General features: G+C 46.3%; 1 protein-coding gene across 1 annotated transcript; it reads left to right on the forward strand.

The window, feature by feature from the left end:
• Nucleotides 1-4,277: 4,277 nt before the first annotated feature.
• On the forward strand, nt 4,278-16,660 carry LGMN (legumain). The gene is made up of 14 exons (XM_069950465.1): nt 4,278-4,392; nt 6,892-7,033; nt 8,178-8,275; nt 8,571-8,652; nt 8,747-8,832; nt 9,215-9,290; nt 9,551-9,613; nt 10,359-10,425; nt 10,918-11,036; nt 11,732-11,821; nt 12,019-12,219; nt 13,508-13,678; nt 14,919-14,986; nt 15,613-16,660. Exons 2-14 carry the CDS (start codon nt 6,899-6,901, stop codon nt 15,653-15,655), a joined length of 1,299 nt encoding a protein of 432 aa, XP_069806566.1. The 5' UTR covers nt 4,278-4,392; nt 6,892-6,898; the 3' UTR covers nt 15,656-16,660.
• Nucleotides 16,661-20,153: the final 3,493 nt, after the last annotated feature.

Raw genomic sequence — 20,153 nt, forward strand, 5'->3', positions numbered from 1 at the left:
TTAAGAGCGAAATATGTCCCTTTAAGAGCAAAATGGGTCCTTTTAAGAGCGACCTGGGTCCCTTTAAGAGCAAAATTGGTCCCTTTAAGAGCGAAATTGGTCCCTTTAAGAGCGACCTGGGTCCCTTTAAGAGCGACCTGGGTCCCTTTAAGAGCGAAATATGTCCCTTTTAGAGCGAAATATGTCCCTTTAAGAGCAAAATGGGTCCCTTTAAGAGCGAACTGGGTCCCTTTAAGAGCGAAATGGGTCCCTTTAAGAGCAACCTGGGTCCCTTTAAAAGACATTTGGGTCCCTTTAAGTGCAATGGGGGCCCTTTTAGAGTGAAATTGGTCCCTTTAAGAGTGATCTGGGTCCCTTTAAGAGCGAAATGGGTTCCATTAAGAGAGACCTGGGTCCCTTTAAGAGCGACCTAGGTACCTTTAAGAGCGAGCTGGGTCCCTTTAAGAGCGACCTGGGTTCCGTTAAGAGTGACCTGGGTCCCTTCAAGAGCAAAGGGACCCACGTCGCTCTTAAAGTGACCCAGGTAGCTCCTAAAGGGACCCATGTCGCTCTTAAAGGGACGGGAGCCAAGTTGCTCTTAAAGGGATGGGACCCAAGTCGCTCTTAAAGGGACGGCACCCAGGATTAAAGTTAAATGGAAGTCACTGGTAAAGGGGCGCTCTTTTCAAGCACTATGTATTTCCCTGGAAATGCAAATCTAGTTGTATATTGTAAGCCCTCGGGGGCAGGGTCTTCTCTCTGTCTCTCTCTCTCTATAGACCAGTCTGTAGTTATAGATTGTAAGCCCTCGGGGGCAGGGTCCTCTCTCTCTCTCTATAGACCAGTCTGTAGTTATAGATTATAAGCCCTCGGGGGCAGGGTCCTCTCTCTCTATAGACCAGTCTGTAGTTATAGATTGTAAGCCCTCGGGGGCAGGGTCCTCTCTCTCTCTCTCTATAGACCAGTCTGTAGTTATAGATTGTTAGCCCTCGGGGGCAGGGTCCTCTCTCTCTATAGACCAGTCTGTAGTTATATATTGTAAGCCCTCGGGGGCAGTGTCCTCTCTCTCTCTCTCTCTCTCTCTCTCTATGTACCAGTCTGTAGTTATAGATTTTAAGCCCTCGGGGGCAGGGTCCTCTCTCTCTCTCTATAGACCAGTCTGTAGTTATAGATTATAAGCCCTCGGGGGCAGGGTCCTCTCTCTCTATAGACCAGTCTGTAGTTATAGATTATAAGCCCTCGGGGGCAGGGTCCTCTCTCTCTATAGACCAGTCTGTAGTTATAGATTGTAAGCCCTCGGGGGCAGGGTCCTCTCTCTCTCTCTCTCTATAGACCAGTCTGTAGTTATATATTGTAAGCCCTCGGGGGCAGTGTCCTCTCTCTCTCTCTCTCTCTCTCTCTCTATGTACCAGTCTGTAGTTATAGATTATAAGCCCTCGGGGGCAGGGTCCTCTCTCTCTATAGACCAGTCTGTAGTTATAGATTGTTAGCCCTCGGGGGCAGGGTCCTCTCTCTCTATAGACCAGTCTGTAGTTATAGATTTTAAGCCCTCGGGGGCAGGGTCCTCTCTCTCTATAGACCAGTCTGTAGTTATAGATTGTAAGGTCCTCTCTCTCTATAGACCAGTCTGTAGATATAGATTGTAAGCCCTCGGGGGCAGGGTCCTCTCTCTCTCTCTATAGACCAGTCTGTAGTTATAGATTGTAAGCCCCCGGGGGCAGGGTCCTCTCTCTCTCTATAGACCAGTCTGTAGTTATAGATTGTAAGCCCTCGGGGGCAGGGTCCTCTCTCTCTATAGACCAGTCTGTAGTTATAGATTGTAAGCCCTCGGGGGCAGGGTCCTCTCTCTCTCTCTCTATAGACCAGTCTGTAGTTATAGATTGTAAGCCCTCGGGGGCAGGGTCCTCTCTCTCTCTATAGACCAGTCTGTAGTTATAGATTGTAAGCCCCCGGGGGCAGGGTCCTCTCTCTCTCTATAGACCAGTCTGTAGTTATAGATTGTAAGCCCTCGGGGGCAGGGTCCTCTCTCTCTCTATAGACCAGTCTGTAGTTATAGATTGTAAGCCCTCGGGGGCAGGGTCCTCTCTCTCTCTATAGACCAGTCTGTAGTTATAGATTGTAAGCCCCCGGGGGCAGGGTCCTCTCTCTCTCTATAGACCAGTCTGTAGTTATAGATTGTAAGCCCTCGGGGGCAGGGTCCTCTCTCTCTCTATAGACCAGTCTGTAGTTATAGATTGTAAGCCCTCGGGGGCAGGGTCCTCTCTCTCTCTATAGACCAGTCTGTAGTTATACATTGTAAGCCCTCGGGGGCAGGGTCCTCTCTCTCTATAGACCAGTCTGTAGTTATAGATTGTAAGCCCTCAGGGGCAGGGTCCTCTCTCTCTCTCTATAGATCAGTCTATTGCTGGATGTAGTTCTCCTATATTATGTGCATACGGGTGAGATGTTTCCTGAGTGTTGTCGCTCCCAGTCTGCCCTCAGCGTGTGTTCTCCGCTCTGTAGTATTAGTGCTGATGCTGCTGGTGACGTTCACACTCGTTTCCTTTCTGACACTCGTGACTTGCACACTCAGCACTTCTGACTCCTCGTCTTTGGTTAATGTTCTCACCTCGGCTCATAAAGATAAGCGTCTGGAATATGACAGCAAACTACAACTCCCAGCATGCCCTGACAGCAAACTACTACTCCCAGCATGCCCTGACAGCAAACTACTACTCCCAGCATGCCCTGACAGCAAACTACTACTCCCAGCATGCCCTGACAGCAAACTACTACTCCCAGCATGCCCTTTGGTTCTCTAGATGTTGAAAAATTACACCACCCAGCGAGTGCTGACCACTGTCCACAATGCCTGATGTCACACTACAACACCCAGCATGTCCTTTGCATGCTCCCCAACCAGTGAGTCTCTACCAGTTGCAAAACTACATATGCCAGCATGCCCTGACAGTACACTACAAATCCCAGCATGCCCTGACAGTACACTACATATCCCAGCATGCCCTGACAGTACACTACATATCCCAGCATGTCCTGACAGTACACTACATATCCCAGCATGTCCTGACAGTACACTACATATCCCAGCATGTCCTGACAGTACACTACATATCCCAGCATGTCCTGACAGTACACTACATATCCCAGCATGTCCTGACAGTACACTACATATCCAAGCATGTCCTGATGACCATCCAGCATTTCCTGACAGTAAATGTGTATGTCTTTAAAGGGGCTGTTCACCAATTTTTTTTCTTTTAAATCAACAGGTGTCAAAAAGTTTTCGAGCTTTCAAAATTACTTCCATAGAAAAATCTCGTCTTCCAGTACTTCTCAGCTGCTGTATGCCCTGCCAGAAGTGGTGTATTCTGCTCTCTGCTGCCACCTCTGTTCAGAGCAGAAGAGGTTTTCTATGGGGATTTTTTGCTGCTCTGGACAGTTCCTGACATGGACAGAGGTGGCAGCAGAGAGCACTGTGTCAGACTGGAGAGAATACACCACCTCCTGCAGGACATACAGCAGCTGAGAAGTACTGGAAGACTGGAGATTTTTTTTTATATAGAAGTAATTTACAAATCTCTGCCACCAGTTGATCTGAAATATTTTTTTTTGCAAAACTACAACTCCCAGCAAGCCCTGCCCTTTGGAGAACACTGGTATACACACACTAGTGTATAGCAGCACTGATCACTGCCACAGTATACAGGGAGTACATGCTGGGAGTTGTAGTGATGCAGCAGCTGGAGAACCACAGGGCATGCTGAGAGTTGTAGTCTTGCAGCAGGTGTAGTGCATGCTGAGAGTTGTAGTGCATGCTGGGAGTTGTAGTCTTGCAGCAGGTGGAGTGCATGCTGGGAGTTGTAGTCTTGCAGCAGGTGGAGTGCATGCTGGGAGTTGTAGTCTTGCAGCAGGTGGAGTGCATGCTGGGAGTTGTAGTCTTGCAGCAGGTGGAGTGCATGCTGGGAGTTGTAGTCTTGCAGCAGGTGGAGTGCATGCTGGGAGTTGTAGTCTTGCAGCAGGTGGTGTGCATGCTGGGAGTTGTAGTCTTGCAGCAGGTGGAGTGCATGCTGGGAGCTGTAGTCTTGCAGCAGGTGGCTATATGATTACATATCCTTCCCGCCCGCCTCCACTTTCCTGAGACCCCAATGATGGAACCAGAGAATCGATGAGTCACGGTCACGAGCGCCCAGGAGCACATGACCGACGGATGGACAGGTGTGATTGGCTGAGCCTGCCGCCCGGCTGTTTATGGAATTCCTGCTTCCTGATTGGATTCCCGAGCTGCCCGTCACCGCTCGCCCCGCCCCCTCTTGTTGTGTATAGAGTGCGGTGCTGCGTTCTGTTAGCGCAGAAGCTGCCGCACTGTGTATCCGGAGGTAACTGAGAAAAACCGCACCGACACCGCAGGAACAGGTAATATCCGGGAGAGAGTGACCGCAGAGAGATAGAGGGCGATTATATCACAGCTGTGACCTTATCTGTACACGATAATCTCTGTAGTGTCTGCCGGCCGTGAGGGGAGGGGGGAGGGGTCCCTGTATAGTCCTGTCAGTGTGAGGGGAGGAGGGGTCCCTGTATAGTCCTGTCAGTGTGAGGGGGGGAGGGGTCCCTGTATAGTCCTGTCAGTGTGAGGGGGGAGGGGTCCCTGTATAGTCCTGTCAGTGTGAGGGGAGGGGTCCCTGTATAGTCCTGTCAGTGTGAGGGGAGGAGGGGTCCCTGTATAGTCCTGTCAGTGTGAGGGGAGGAGGGGTCCCTGTATAGTCCTGTCAGTGTGAGGGGAGGAGGGGTCCCTGTATAGTCCTGTCAGTGTGAGGGGAGGAGGGGTCCCTGTATAGTCCTGTCAGTGTGAGGGGAGGAGGGGTCCCTGTATAGTCCTGTCAGTGTGAGAGGGGAGGAGGGGTCCCTGTATAGTCCTGTCAGTGTGAGGGGGGAGGAGGGGTCCCTGTATAGTCCTGTCAGTGTGAGGGGGGAGGGGTCCCTGTATAGTCCTGTCAGTGTGAGGGGGGAGGGGTCCCTGTATAGTCCTGTCAGTGTGAGGGGGGAGGGGTCCCTGTACAGTCCTGTCAGTGTGAGGGGGGAGGGGTCCCTGTATAGTCCTGTCAGTGTGAGGGGGGAGGGGTCCCTGTATAGTCCTGTCAGTGTGAGGGGGAGGGGTCCCTGTATAGTCCTGTCAGTGTGAGGGGGGAGGGGTCCCTGTATAGTCCTGTCAGTGTGAGGGGGGGAGGGGTCCCTGTATAGTCCTGTCAGTGTGAGGGGGGGAGGGGTCCCTGTATAGTCCTGTCAGTGTGAGGGGAGGGGTCCCTGTATAGTCCTGTCAGTGTGAGGGGAGGGGTCCCTGTATAGTCCTGTCAGTGTGAGGGGAGGGGTCCCTGTATAGTCCTGTCAGTGTGAGGGGAGGGGTCCCTGTATAGTCCTGTCAGTGTGAGGGGGGGAGGGGTCCCTGTATAGTCCTGTCAGTGTGAGGGGGGGAGGGGTCCCTGTATAGTCCTGTCAGTGTGAGGGGGGGAGGGGTCCCTGTATAGTCCTGTCAGTGTGAGGGGAGGGGGGAGGGGTCCATGTATAGTCCCGTCAGTGTGAGGGGGGAGGGGTCCCTGTATAGTCCTGTCAGTGTGAGGGGGGGAGGGGTCCCTGTATAGTCCTGTCAGTGTGAGGGGGGGAGGGGTCCCTGTATAGTCCTGTCAGTGTGAGGGGAGGGGGGGGGTCCCTGTATAGTCCTGTCAGTGTGAGGGGAGGGGTCCCTGTATAGTCCTGTCAGTTTGAGGGGGGAGGAGGGGTCCCTGTATAGTCCTGTCAGTTTGAGGGGGGAGGAGGGGTCCCTGTATAGTCCTGTCAGTGTGAGGGGGGAGGAGGGGTCCCTGTATAGTCCTGTCAGTGTGAGGGGGGAGGAGGGGTCCCTGTATAGTCCTGTCAGTGTGAGGGGGAGGGGTCCCTGTATAGTCCTGTCAGTGTGAGGGGTCCCTGTATAGTCCTGTCAGTGTGAGGGGTCCCTGTATAGTCCTGTCAGTGTGAGGGGTCCCTGTATAGTCCTTTCAGTGTGAGGGGTCCCTGTATAGTCCTGTCAGTGTGAGGGGGGGAGGGGTCCCTGTATAGTCCTGTCAGTGTGAGGGGAGGAGGGGTCCCTGTATAGTCCTGTCAGTGTGAGGGGAGGAGGGGTCCCTGTATAGTCCTGTCAGTGTGAGGGGAGGAGGGGTCCCTGTATAGTCCTGTCAGTGTGAGGGGAGGGGTCCCTGTATAGTCCTGTCAGTGTGAGGGGGGGAGGGGTCCCTGTATAGTCCTGTCAGTGTGAGGGGGGAGGGGTCCCTGTATAGTCCTGTCAGTGTGAGGGGGGGAGGGGTCCATGTATAGTCCTGTCAGTGTGAGGGGGGGAGGGGTCCCTGTATAGTCCTGTCAGTGTGAGGGGGGGAGGGGTCCCTGTATAGTCCTGTCAGTGTGAGGGGGGGAGGGGTCCCTGTATAGTCCTGTCAGTGTGAGGGGGGGGGGTTGCAGTCTGTGGTGTTGGGGATCCCTCTTGCGCTCCTCAGCTGACTTTCTGTTACAGTGTGTCTCCTCTGTGGGTCACATACTTCTGCTATGAGTCGGTGTTCTCGCTCTCTCTCTCTCTCTCTTCCTGTAGAACCTGTTCTGTTTTGTTCTGTTACTTAGTCTGCAGGATCAGTATTTTTGGGACACGGTGATCACACAGGATCACGGACCCCACTGGTGCAGATGTGTGATCCCATAAGCCCCTCACCCACTATATGTCCCCCAGTATACACTGCCACTACACCTCCCAGCGTGGCCCTGCCGGACCCGTCTCTCCCGGAGCCCTCATGCATCTCCAGCTCATGCAGGGGTCTGAGCAAGCTGTGTGACTTGTCTGTAACAGCGGTCATGATCCCCCAGACATAACCTTGTGTTGTATCCTCTCCTCAGGTTCACTATGATTCCCATCACTCTGCTCCTGGGCCTTGTGGCTCTGTCCTCAGCGATGCCCATTGAGGATCCGGAAGATGGCGGCAAACACTGGGTGGTCCTGGTAGCCGGCTCCAATGGCTGGTACAACTACAGGCACCAGGTGAGTTAAAGGATTAGAAGGATTGTGTGTGGTTTTACCTGAGCTACAATACCGCACCTGACCTGAAATGTTATTCCAATACTAAACAGTCTCTTATAAAGGAATATTCTAGTGAAGCCCCCACTCTCAATCTCTTGGTATGTCCTGAGGTCAGGAGGGCGGAGTGATGACTTGGCTTTTGCAGGCCGGCTGACATTCTTCCTTGTCCTTATATAGTTGATTCATTTGCTGTAATTGATGACAATTGTTCAGCACTTGAATCTGATGTTACACAAGAAGTGGGAGTGATCTGGAGGCACAAAGTGTAGGTGACTAATCCACTTCTTCCCAGACAGGAGACTTCTTATAGTATAAGGGGGGTTTGTTGTATTAGATGGAAGTTATTTGAACTTGCTATGGCAGTGTCCTATTTTGGTAGAAAGAGCATTACCCGCTCAGTGGCTTATTCCCTTCCCACTGTAAACACATGCACACTTAACCAAGCTGAGCATGCATATGCATAGACCTGGCTGTCCGTATTGTATAGTAGGTACAACCCACATGTCTACAAACCTTTCATTTTACACTGACCATTGAACAAGCCCTCTAAAAGAAGTTCCTGGGAAGTGCTCATATGCAGGTGGACCCCCTTTTAAGAAGTATTTGCCAGAGAAGGTGCCCAGCCCTGGATCTTCTGTAGTGAGTCCCTGGCATAGGTATGTCAGTATAGATAGGGTGCTGGGCTCATCTGTAATGCACCCTGATCCCTTAATTCTTGGTTTAATGCAGCCAGGTGAAGTGCTATGAAGTGCTTACCTAAGGAGGGTGCTAGGTTTACACAGCCATCCACCACACACATCATGGCATCCTTTACACTGTTCACGCCTGCAGATTTCTATGCATTTTCTTTGCTTTTCATGCAGAGCAGCTGTATGTAAACTGGTGTATAACATGATGATCAGAATATATCATACTTTGTTTCATGTTCTCTGCTTGCAGTCAGTGATTAGAAGCTAATAACCTATCTGGACCTAATCCTTCTGCAGCTGAGTTTTTGCTACAGTTGCATCCAGTCAATCTCCTATGACGTCCAGGCTGATGCATTTTACCTATAGTAGTTGCTATTGATACTAGAATGACAGTCTCTTCTTGTTTATCTCCCCAGGCTGACCTGTGCCACGCTTACCAAATAGTTAAGAAGAATGGAATCCCCGATGAGCAGATTGTGGTGATGATGTTTGACGACATCGCTAACAATGAGGAGTAAGTATGAACTTTTGCCAGTCACCATACTGCTTTCTTCCAGAAACAGCTCCACTTTTGTCCTCAGTTTGGGTGTGGTATTGCAGCTCAGTTTCATTGATAACCCAGTCTCCTGGCACTTTGCACCTTCTTGGTCCTGCAAACTCTACAATGAATGACTTTGGCTAAACAAGGGCCCTAATATGTTTAGGCTGGATCTTGGAAGCACAGGGTAGAGCCATGATGGCCTCTGCTCCTCAGGCCCTCTATGACAGACATTGCATACTGTAATCTATTATTTTCTTATTATTTGTAGAAACCCAACCAAAGGCATCATCATCAACAGACCCAACGGGACTGACGTGTATGCCGGGGTGCTGAAGGACTATACAGGGGAGGTAGGTTATGGATTACAGTCATGTACAGTCTCCATAATACAAAGTAACCCTGTGATGATGATGTAATCCTGTGAATCTGTACTCGTCCCCTTAGGATGTGACTCCTGCCAACTTTATGGCTGTCCTGAGAGGAGACTCCAAGGCTGTCAAGGGGAAAGGATCTGGGAAAGTCATTAAGAGGTGAGAAGGTTATTATGAAGCTGCCCATAGCCTGATGTCAATAGGGCTACTAACTATTAGAAAGTGAGCAAACCTTGAGCACGTGTGGGTTCAACATTTGATTACTGGGGGCTGAAGAAGCTGGATGCAGCCCTAGGGAGTCCTGGAAATCATGGGTACACTATAGGCTGTGTCCATGTTTTCCCAGACAGATTTCCTAGTCAAATGCCAAATGCACATATTTTACTGTATTGCATATTGTATGCCATTGATCAGATATTGTTACATTGCATCGGAAATTGTATCACACCGTATCAGATATTGTTACTATATCAGTTCTTTCATTCAGATCAGATATTGTTACACTGTATCACATTGTCTTGTCCTCTCTTTGCTCTTCCAGCGGACCAAACGACCATGTGTTTGTCTACTTCACTGACCACGGAGCACCAGGACTGCTGGCTTTCCCCAATGATGATGTAAGTGCCTCCCTGCCCCCGTCTGCTGCTCTCGCTTTGGTTTTGTTAACTCTGTACGGTTGTTGCGCTGAGCTTGTGCCGTCCAGATGTAGAGAATGCAGAAATGAAACTAGTGTGAACCGTAACAACGCATTTTAGGCTTTATTAACTTCTTAATGGCTTATAATGAAAGCTGCAGACTGTAGGAAAGAACTCGTGCAGATCCATGTGTGTATGTTTTATCTATATTGTACGATGTGACCCTGTGTCTTCTGTCACAGCTGCACGTCCAGGATCTCAACGCAACCATTCAGTACATGTACGAAAACAAGAAGTACAAAAAGGTAACAACATCCCGCACTGACGCTTCCTGTTAAGTCTGAACACCTGTTCTTACATAGTTCCCCCTCGAGCAGCTGATGCCGTTACCGTGTATCAGTATAGGGACTCCTCCAGGATAAGAACTCATTTTTTTTTTTTCTAAATTCTTTATTTAAGTCAGTCAGCTCCAGGGAACATCTCCCTTCCCCCACAAGTAGCAATAGAAGCACTGCACAATCGCTGGATATATAGGACAGACTTATTATGGCCTACATAAGGGAATCCAGACACTCTAGTGGGGGTAGACCTGGGGACAGAACCCGATTAGCTGTCCACACAAGAAGCGATGAGTCGCACTTAACAGGATTGGACTGCTAGGAATGGGAGAGAGAAGTGCAGTGATGGAGAAGGAGAGCCATAACCCCAGCACATACAGTCTACCTGTGGGATAAGCACATATAAGTATCTCTATACCACCTGGACACCATTTTATATGCCTCTTTTTGAGAACGGGAACTTACAGATGACTTGTGTACATGCTTGTAAGTCTGAGTATGGTAGTCTGCAGGATAAGAGCTCTTACCTACACTGATACTGAAACAAACCCTCAGCTGTGTGAGCAGGAGTGCTGAATATGGTTTTCATTAACTTTTCCATTCACTGATGGCAAGCGGAGATCTTGCCAGATATTTTATTACACGTTAGTTAAGCTTTATGCAAATAAATCATATGTTCGATGCCCATTACGGGGTCTCTTTCCTTCTGCAGATGGTTCTGTATATTGAGGCTTGTGAGTCTGGCTCCATGATGAACCATCTCCCCAATAACATTAATGGTAGGTACAATCTGCAATCCGATTGGCTCCTCCACTTAACATACTAGATTCTCTGTGATCTGACATTTGTGATGAGTTATGTTTCTTTAAATGGTTTGGAATTTCCAATAATCCACTTCCTTCTCTTGGGGTGCTGGATTATTGAAACTTTATCTGAGCCTTTATATCGTGGGATGACTTTGTGGTCATTGTGCTTAATGTTCCATTCCTCGTCATCAGCTGCTTTTACATCACATATTGCAGAAGTAAAACCTGCGTAGTAGTTGGTTCTATAAACTGTTATGACTCGTGACATCTCGCGCTTTATGGTCATATGACTGACGGGATTGTCTGATGCCACCTGACTCATGTTTCTCTGATGCAGCAAAAAAAATAAATAAATAATGCATAACATCCCCTAATTCAGAACATCTGCTAATCCAGCCCAGAAAGGAACTATAACCCTAAAGGAGGGGACATGTCATGGACTGAATGCATTGTTTGTATTTACAGTCTATGCGACAACAGCGGCCAATCCCCATGAGTCGTCGTACGCCTGCTACTATGACGAAAAAAGAGACACTTACCTGGGGGATCTGTACAGCGTCAGCTGGATGGAAGACTCTGATGTGGTGAGTCCTGTTAGACAAGTTGGGACCATGTAAAGGTCTGTTCACTAGGGGTCCCCACCATTGATGCTGGTCATTAAAGGGGACCTGTCACCCCATGCCCGGGGAGGAAACCACCAACCCCCTCTGGCCGGGCCCGCTCCAGATGTCAGTTCCAATGTGGAGATATCGCCGCCCGTTCATCAGTGCTCCTAATATACAAATTACAAGAGATGAGTCTGATGTCCATGGGAAGATCTCTTCTAATTTGCGCGTTGGGCACACAGACAAGTGGGCAGTGGGATTAGCAGGAGGGGGTAAGTATGGGGGGGTGGGAGATTCCACCCTAGGTGTGAGGGAGGGGCAGGTTCCCTTTAAAGGCCCAGGCACAAAGATAACATCAACACTCACAATGGATATTCCTGGGTATCTCCTTCTGAGTGATGCTTTATTACTACTATCCGTTGCTGCTCATGTATTTCCTTGCAGTAAAAGCAATGCCTGATGAAAATTGGGCGGGTCCACTTTTCCAGCTAGTTTTATATAATTGTCCCAATGTATTAAAAAAAGAAAAAGCCACAATGACGTCAGATTTCTGTGACGGCAGTGTACACAGGGTTTGTTCATGCATCAGTAACTGCTAATAATAGTGATAAAGTGGTGTATTCGGTCACAGTGTCCGCTCCCGGCCTAACGTGATCATTGTTTTCTTTTTCCAGGAGGATTTGACTAAAGAGACTTTACACACACAATTCGCCCTGGTGAAACAACACACCAACACTAGTCATGTGATGCAGTATGGGAACCGGGTGAGTTACATCAACACACACATAGCTTCAGCTGGTCCAAGAGCCATCAATCCACTATTTTTGGGGTCCTTATATGATCTATGCTTGGTGTTTGAATGGATGTCAATCCCTTTTGAAGTTGTAATGGCTGTCACTCAGCTTGCCATCAACATCATGTCGGCTCTGACCCTCCCCAATTTCTACTGTTCTGTTCACAGACCATCTCCCATATGAAGGTGAGGCAATTTCAAGGCAACGGGAAAACAGTGGCCCCTCGTCTCAGCTTAGCTCCAGTGAAGCGCATGGACCTGACCCCCAGCCCTGACGTTCCTATGGCCATCCTGAAAAGAAAATTCATGGCAACAAATGACCTCACAGAAGCCCGGGGTCTTATGGCGAGAATCAAGGCTCTTCAGGAGGTAAGAGATTCCCCGCACTATCACATCTGCTACACAGGAATAAAATGGCAATGGGCTCAGTGTGGGGCTTCATTTTCCCTTGGCTTCCCCAAAAGTTAAAAGGGGTTGTCCAAGCCTAGAAAAACATGGTCACTTTCTTCTGGAAACAGCACCATTCTTGCCCTCAGTTTGGGTGTGGGGTTTGCTATTTACTTCAGTTGATGTGAGTGGAGCTAAATTGTAATACCACACACAACCTGAGGCAGGGGTCGCGCTGTTCTTGCAAGAAAGTGTTTAAGTGTGTGAATGTAGTCAGAGGTAAACGGCGACCTTTGTTCTGTGTTTGTGATGACGTGTGGGATCTGCCTTATATACATCCCCAGCTTGATGAATCCAGATTCCGATACAGTCATTGGATTGTCATGCTGAGACTTCCTTATTTACAGGAACCAGTATGAGGATGATGGTAATATATGCTGAGGCAGGCAAAACCATTGTCTATGCCAAGTGTGAGTCACATGATACTCACAGGTTTTCTTGATCGACGAATGATGCTGACAAAAGTAGAACTCCGACCACACACCAAAATACTCCCCAGCCACTCAGGGGAGAGACAGACTGTGACATTATAGCTATAGGGCAGAAGTGACGGGCACTAGAATTGGCATAACTCACACCCACTGGGGTAGTAGTATTGTTTGTTCTTCTATTAGCCCCTTTTTCTCGGGCTTACATGTGGAGGGGTACCCACCACCACCCCTCGGACAATTTTCCCCAACCTGTGTCCCTCCAGCTATTGCAAAACTACAACTCCCATCATGTCCCGATGGCCTTTGGCTAAACTACTAAACTAAAGCTCCCATCCCTCCCATGCAGGCAGACTGCTTGTATGAACGTAATCCCCTAACTCGTAGCTGTTTTACTGTTGTATAATTATAGCCCCTTGCAGGCTGTGATCATCAGGGCATGGTGGGAGCTGGTCAGCCATAGCTTAGGTAACACTGCTTCATCAATATGTCCTAATGGGCTATATGGCCGTCCAGGCATGATGGGAATTGTAATTTTCCCCCTTTTTATAATTTCTACTCTGCTTTCCATACATCCACAGTGATATGTATATGCACATTGTTACACACAACAAAAACATGGCTCCGCAGCCAGTGCGGTATATCTGGGGTTCGGAAAATAATGGACTCCCCAAACTCTCTGCGCCTGGACCTCTCCCCATTACCATTATGAAGAGTGAAAACTCTATACAATACAATGTAGAGTCTCCCTGATATCATTCACCCTCTCCGTCTTTCTATAGGCAAAATCCCTGATAAAGGAATCTCTGAAGAAGATTGTTTTCCAAGTGACGGAATCGGACGAGATGGCGGAGGAAATTCTCAGCGACCAAGTGATCATCAATGATATGTCTTGTTACCGCTCAGCAGCCGAATACTTCAAGACGCGCTGCTTCAACTGGCACATCCCAGTGGTGAGACATTGGCGCCATGACACCGTTCAACCTGCCGAATGGGGTCTTAAGTCCCTATTACACAGGGCAATTCCGAGGAGCAAACGAGAGCCGACCTGTCAGGTCAATGCTTGCTTGCTCCTCGTTCCCACTCTCTCCTGGTGCTATTACACTCATTGGCAGTAAGCATGTAAGAGCCGGGGGCTGCCCAGATGACCCCTAGATCGTCTGGGCAGCCCATAGAAGATAGCGGCGGTCTGCTGCTGCTGCTCCTCCTATTACACGGAGTGATGGCAGCATATAGCTTCTATTGGGAACGTTGCTCTTTAAACATGTTGAAAGACAATGGTCTGTATCGTTTGAATACGGCCGATAAGCGCTTCGTGTAATAGGGTCTTTACATGTGACATTACTGTGAGGTACTGACTTGCGCTGTGCAGTCGGAGTTGTGAATAGGTCACAATGGCCAGGTCGCGGTCACAGCCAGATGTGGATTGCAGTGTGACTGTTCACTGTTAGGGCCCGATCAACAGTGTAAACAAGCGCCGATCTAGCCGTTTACTGGGCCTATTTCATGGCCCTGATGATCGTTTAGCGAGGGCTACAGGGACATCGTTACCGTTGTCCTTGCAGCATACATTACCTAGCAGGGCTTCTCCTCCGCTCCGTCTTCCTCCCCGAGTCCCACAGCACAGCATCAACTCCGGAGCGGCCTGACTGAGCTGTCAGTCCACTCAGCCAATTACTGGCTGCGGTGGTCGCGGCCAGTGATTGACTGAGCGGTCTGACAGCTCAGTCAGGCCACACCGAAGCTGCTGCTGCGCTGCGGGACCCGGGGAAGAAGGTGGAGCATAGGAGAAGCCCTGCTAGGTAATGTATGCTGCTTCTAAAATTGTCGGTCGCCTGCCACGCACCTCTATTCCACGTTGCGATTCGCGGTGGGTGACCGATGATTTTAGGTTTGGGATTAATAAACGATCAGCCGATGACACGATCATCGGCTGATTGTTTTCTCTATTCCACCGAGCGATAATCGGCCGAATTTGGACGATTATCGCTCCGTGGAATAGGCCCCTTAGGGAGCAGCATGGCCTCAGGCAGAGTGTGAGCTGTTGAGCTCTGCCATATCTGTGTATAGGTTTCACTTCTAGCCTTCATAGGTTTTGTTGGATCAGACTGTATCTATAAGGAAATTGCAGCCTCTACTTGATATTTATCCCAGTACCTGAGTATATGACGTCTGTATGTCTTGTCCTTACAGTATGAATACGCCATGAGGCAGCTGTATACACTGGTGAATCTATGCGAGTCCGGTTACCCACTGGACAGGTAAATATCCACCATTCCCCTTCTCTGCACATATTGTATTTGGTATAGACACTGTGAAGGTGTTCTATACAGACCACTCCTGCGCCACAGCTTCTTCACTCATAAATCTTGGTTCTTGGGCTTATATACCCCATATAGACGCATTGCCTCTGCACTAAATCAGCCACTTAATTCACTCCTCTTAATCCTTGTAATGGTGCCTGATCCTTTGAGGTTGTCAACACCCAGAGTATATGTGTAATACAGGTAAACCGTGTGTAATGCTGCACCTGTCCCTCATAGCTAGAAGCAGTGTATTTAGGAGGATTATAGTGTAATAAAGGTATTAAGGGAATAAGCAGAGCAATAAAGCTCAAATACCCACAGGCCTGATGTTAGGTTTACATTGCAGTGATGGCAGCCTCTAAACCAGAGGAGGTGGCAAATGTTTTTGCTGATCCTGAGTCGTTATACTCCAGAGCTGCACTCACTATGCTGCTGGTGGGGTCACTGTACATATATTACTGATCCTGAGTTACATCCTGTATTATACGCCAGAGCTGCACTCACTATTCTGCTGGTAGTGTATATATTGTATATAGTTCTCTATAAGGGTCAGTGACTTATTTGCTTTCCTTCTGTTGCAGGATCCTGCGGGCCATGGATAATGTGTGCGATAATCTGCATTGATGCGGCAGGTAACACAGGCAGCAGCTGTAGAGAAGTCTGAGAGACAGGGAGAGTCTGCCCTCTGCCTTTCCTCCACTTGCAGCTGCTACTCCACACTATCGGCTCTGCTGTACCAGACATGTGACTCTAAACAGAAGCAGCAGCCAGTCATCCTATAACCCAGGACTCTCAAGTTAGTGATATATGTGGTAAACCAAAGCAAGGATGGAGATTGTTCCCTGTAACGCCTCTGATCACCTGCAGTGTCCGGGCTCAGACACCACCCAACAAGAATAACCAGAGGTGACTGCCCCGTCCTGACACAGCGCCACCTGGTGGCCTTCAGAGGTGACACTGAAAATCACTTTATGACTCTCAACCACTGTGATCAACATAAAATTAGATGTAAAAAAAAATTCTTATTGCTGATTTTAAATTGGATTCTGCCAATGTGAATTGTCCGGACACGGAAGATTTTATCACTTTTTAGATGTAGATTTTTGTAATAAGCTGCTGAGAATTGATCATTACCCCAAGGTGACTCCTAAAGATGATTTTACCGTCTAAGTCTACAAGTAAGGTCTGATCACCTGATCTGCAGGTACATTAAGTCTTATTCTCCAACCTCATCCAGAGCTGCATTCATAGTTCTGCTGGTTTCATGTTATCTGTAACTGGCTTGAAGGGAAAGCTACTTCCTAAAAGGTGGCCTCACCGATATCCTGGTATCCTCCAGTTATGGTGTAGTTCTTTGTGTTTTATACTCCAATAACCTCCAGACCTGCACTCACCTTGACGTTATTGCCCCTGCTTGTGGGGAGTTATTTCATTGCTGTACAGTCCCAGCTTTCACATTTATTCCCGATTTACAACCCTACAAACACTAACACTGCTGCAAGGGATTATGGGAAAATTACAGACATGAATGTAAGGGAGAAAATTCAGTGTTACACATTTCTCTTCTGTGTTTGAAGTTGAACAAGTTTTCAGCAGTTTTGATTAAACATTTTATGATTTTCCCGAAAACTCTTTTCTTATCCTTATTCTGCTCCATAGATAGAAATAACTGCAGATGTATAGGCTGTATTCTCAGTGATGTCACCGCTGATCTCTAGTGATGGATAGGCTGTATTCTCAGTGATGTCACCGCTGATCTCTAGTGATGGATAGGCTGTATTCTCAGTGATGTCACCGCTGATCTCTAGTGATGGATAGGCTGTATTCTCAGTGATGTCACCGCTGATCTCTAGTGATGGATAGGCTGTATTCTCAGTGATGTCACCGCTGATCTCTAGTGATGGATAGGCTGTATTCTCAGTGATGTCACCGCTGATCTCTAGTGATGGATAGGCTGTATTCTCAGTGATGTCACCGCTGATCTCTAGTGATGGATAGGCTGTATTCTCAGTGATGTCACCGCTGATGTCTAGTGATGGATAGGCTGTATTCTCAGTGATGTCACTGATCTCTAGTGATGGATAGGCTGTATTCTCAGTGATGTCACTGCTGATCTATATACAGGCTGTATTCTGTTACTGTGTGAGGCCTCTGTGGATGGTGATCTCTCCTGATCTGCAGTTTCTGTGTGATCAGCGTTTCCATCTCGTGACTTCTTGTTGTTTTGGCGTCATGTGAATAATTCACTGACTACACAGGATTTCAAGAATAACCAAAATACTGAAGTCTTCACTTATTACTTATTATCTGCCCCTTGTGCAGGATTCTCTGGTTTAGATTGAATGATTATATGAGGGGACAGCAGAGTAAGCATTTACCCTTTATACCCAGGAGGGACCCAGCATAACTGGCAGAGCTGAGGGGAACGGGATCTGCACATTGGGCTGTATATGGTTAATCTAATAGTTACGCTGACATTGAGTACTGTTTAGGTTAATGGGCAGTCACAGTGTTCGTCTATTATGAGACTACAACTCCCATCAGGCATCAGGCTGTGCAGGAAGACTCCTTTCTGTAATAATGGTCCTGAACCTGTGGCTCTACGGATCTTATCAAGGTATAATAGGAGTTGACAGCTCTAAGATGTCAGTATGTGCTAAATCCTCCCACCCTGCTCAGTCCAGGACTTTTTCAGTGCATCGTCCTCTCATTGGGGAACTGTTGCTATATACTTGCCTGACACATAACTGCAGCAGTCTCACATTTTATACCTTAGGGATATGAGGCCTTCTAGTCTGGCTACCCTGCATAGTATATCCAATGCCTCCTGTCCATGTGATCAGTTACCTGAAGCGTCGATGTGATGTGGATGGAGGACTGTATGAGCCGAGCCGGGCCAGGCTCCCTCCGTATGCCGGAAGCTTCCATACTGATATAAGATACTCCCAGGAGATCCAGATCCAGTTATCATTACCCCAAAAGCCCTCTTCTATTAGTGACTGGGGATGGGAGCGGGAGCTGGGAGCTGCTGCTGCTCATGCTGGAGACCTGGGATCAAATCTACTAAGAGCATGTATAGAAGTCATTATCTCAAGACAAGGTTCTTTTATAGAATCAAGGTGCTTCAGTTTCCTAGTAGAAGGCCTCATTACCTCCCTCTTCTCAGCTTATGAAGCAAGAGCCACCCAGTTTATGAAGAATGTATCAGTTTATGAAGAATGTAGAATGTATCAGTTTATGAAGAATGTAGAATGTATCAGTTTATGAAGAATGTAGAATGTATCAGTTTATGAAGAATGTATCAGTTTATGAAGAATGTAGAATGTATCAGTTTATGAAGAATGTATCAGTTTATGAAGAATGTAGAATGTATCAGTTTATGAAGAATGTATCAGTTTATGAAGAATGTAGAATGTATCAGTTTATGAAGAATGTATCAGTTTATGAAGAATGTAGAATGTATCAGTTTATGAAGAATGTAGAATGTATCAGTTTATGAAGAATGTAGAATGAATGTATCAGTTTATGAAGAATGTAGAATGAATGTATCAGTTTATGAAGAATGTATCAGTTTATGAAGAATGTATCAGTTTATGAAGAATGTAGAATGTATCAGTTTATGAAGAATGTAGAATGAATGTATCAGTTTATGAAGAATGTAGAATGAATGTATCAGTTTATGAAGAATGTATCAGTTTATGAAGAATGTATCAGTTTATGAAGAATGTATCAGTTTATGAAGAATGTAGAATGTATCAGTTTATGAAGAATGTATCAGTTTATGAAGAATGTAGAATGTATCAGTTTATGAAGAATGTAGAATGTATCAGTTTATGAAGAATGTAGAATGTATCAGTTTATGAAGAATGTAGAATGTATCAGTTTATGAAGAATGTAGAATGTATCAGTTTATGAAGAATGTAGAATGTATCAGTTTATGAAGAATGTAGAATGTATCAGTTTATGAAGAATGTAGAATGTATCAGTTTATGAATAATGTAGAATGTATCAGTTTTATGAAGAATGTAGAATGTATCAGTTTATGAAGAATGTAGAATGTATCAGTTTATGAAGAATGTAGAATGTATCAGTTTATGAAGAATGTATCAGTTTATGAAGAATGAAGAATGTATCAGTTTATGAAGAATGTAGAATGTATCAGTTTATGAAGAATGTAGAATGTATCAGTTTATGAAGAATGTAGAATGTATCAGTTTATGAAGAATGTAGAATGTATCAGTTTATGAAGAATGTAGAATGTATCCAGTTTATGAAGAATGTAGAATGTATCAGTTTATGAAGAATGTAGAATGTATCAGTTTATGAAGAATGTAGAATGTATCAGTTTATGAAGAATGTAGAATGTATCAGTTTATGAAGAATGTAGAATGTATCAGTTTATGAAGAATGTATCAGTTTATGAAGAATGTAGAATGTATCAGTTTATGAAGAATGTAGAATGTATCAGTTTATGAAGAATGTAGAATGAATGTATCAGTTTATGAAGAATGTATCAGTTTATGAAGAATGTAGAATGTATCAGTTTATGAAGAATGTAGAATGAATGTATCAGTTTATGAAGAATGTAGAATGAATGTATCAGTTTATGAAGAATGTATCAGTTTATGAAGAATGTATCAGTTTATGAAGAATGTAGAATGTATCAGTTTATGAAGAATGTAGAATGTATCAGTTTATGAAGAATGTAGAATGAATGTATCAGTTTATGAAGAATGTAGAATGAATGTATCAGTTTATGAAGAATGTATCAGTTTATGAAGAATGTATCAGTTTATGAAGAATGTAGAATGAATGTATCAGTTTATGAAGAATGTAGAATGAATGTATCAGTTTATGAAGAATGTAGAATGTATCAGTTTATGAAGAATGTATCAGTTTATGAAGAATGTAGAATGTATCAGTTTATGAAGAATGTAGAATGAATGTATCAGTTTATGAAGAATGTATCAGTTTATGAAGAATGTAGAATGTATCAGTATTCATGAAGAATGTATCAGTTATGAATGAATGTATCAGTTTATGAAGATGTGAATGTATCAGTTTATGAAGAATGTAGAAATGTATCAGTTTCATGAAGAATGTAGACTGAATGTATCAGTTT

The sequence above is a fragment of the Dendropsophus ebraccatus genome, chromosome 13, assembly GCF_027789765.1.
Source record: "Dendropsophus ebraccatus isolate aDenEbr1 chromosome 13, aDenEbr1.pat, whole genome shotgun sequence".
Taxonomy (NCBI): domain Eukaryota; kingdom Metazoa; phylum Chordata; class Amphibia; order Anura; family Hylidae; genus Dendropsophus; species Dendropsophus ebraccatus.

Coding starts and splice junctions, on each gene's coding strand:
- LGMN (XM_069950465.1), top strand. CDS start 6,899: ATGATTCCCATCACTCTGCTCCTGGGCCTTGTGGCTCTGTCCTCAGCG. Junction 11,822..12,018: donor TGATGCAGTATGGGAACCGG/GTGAGTTACATC, acceptor TTCTGTTCACAG/ACCATCTCCCATATGAAGGT. Junction 12,220..13,507: donor GAATCAAGGCTCTTCAGGAG/GTAAGAGATTCC, acceptor GTCTTTCTATAG/GCAAAATCCCTGATAAAGGA.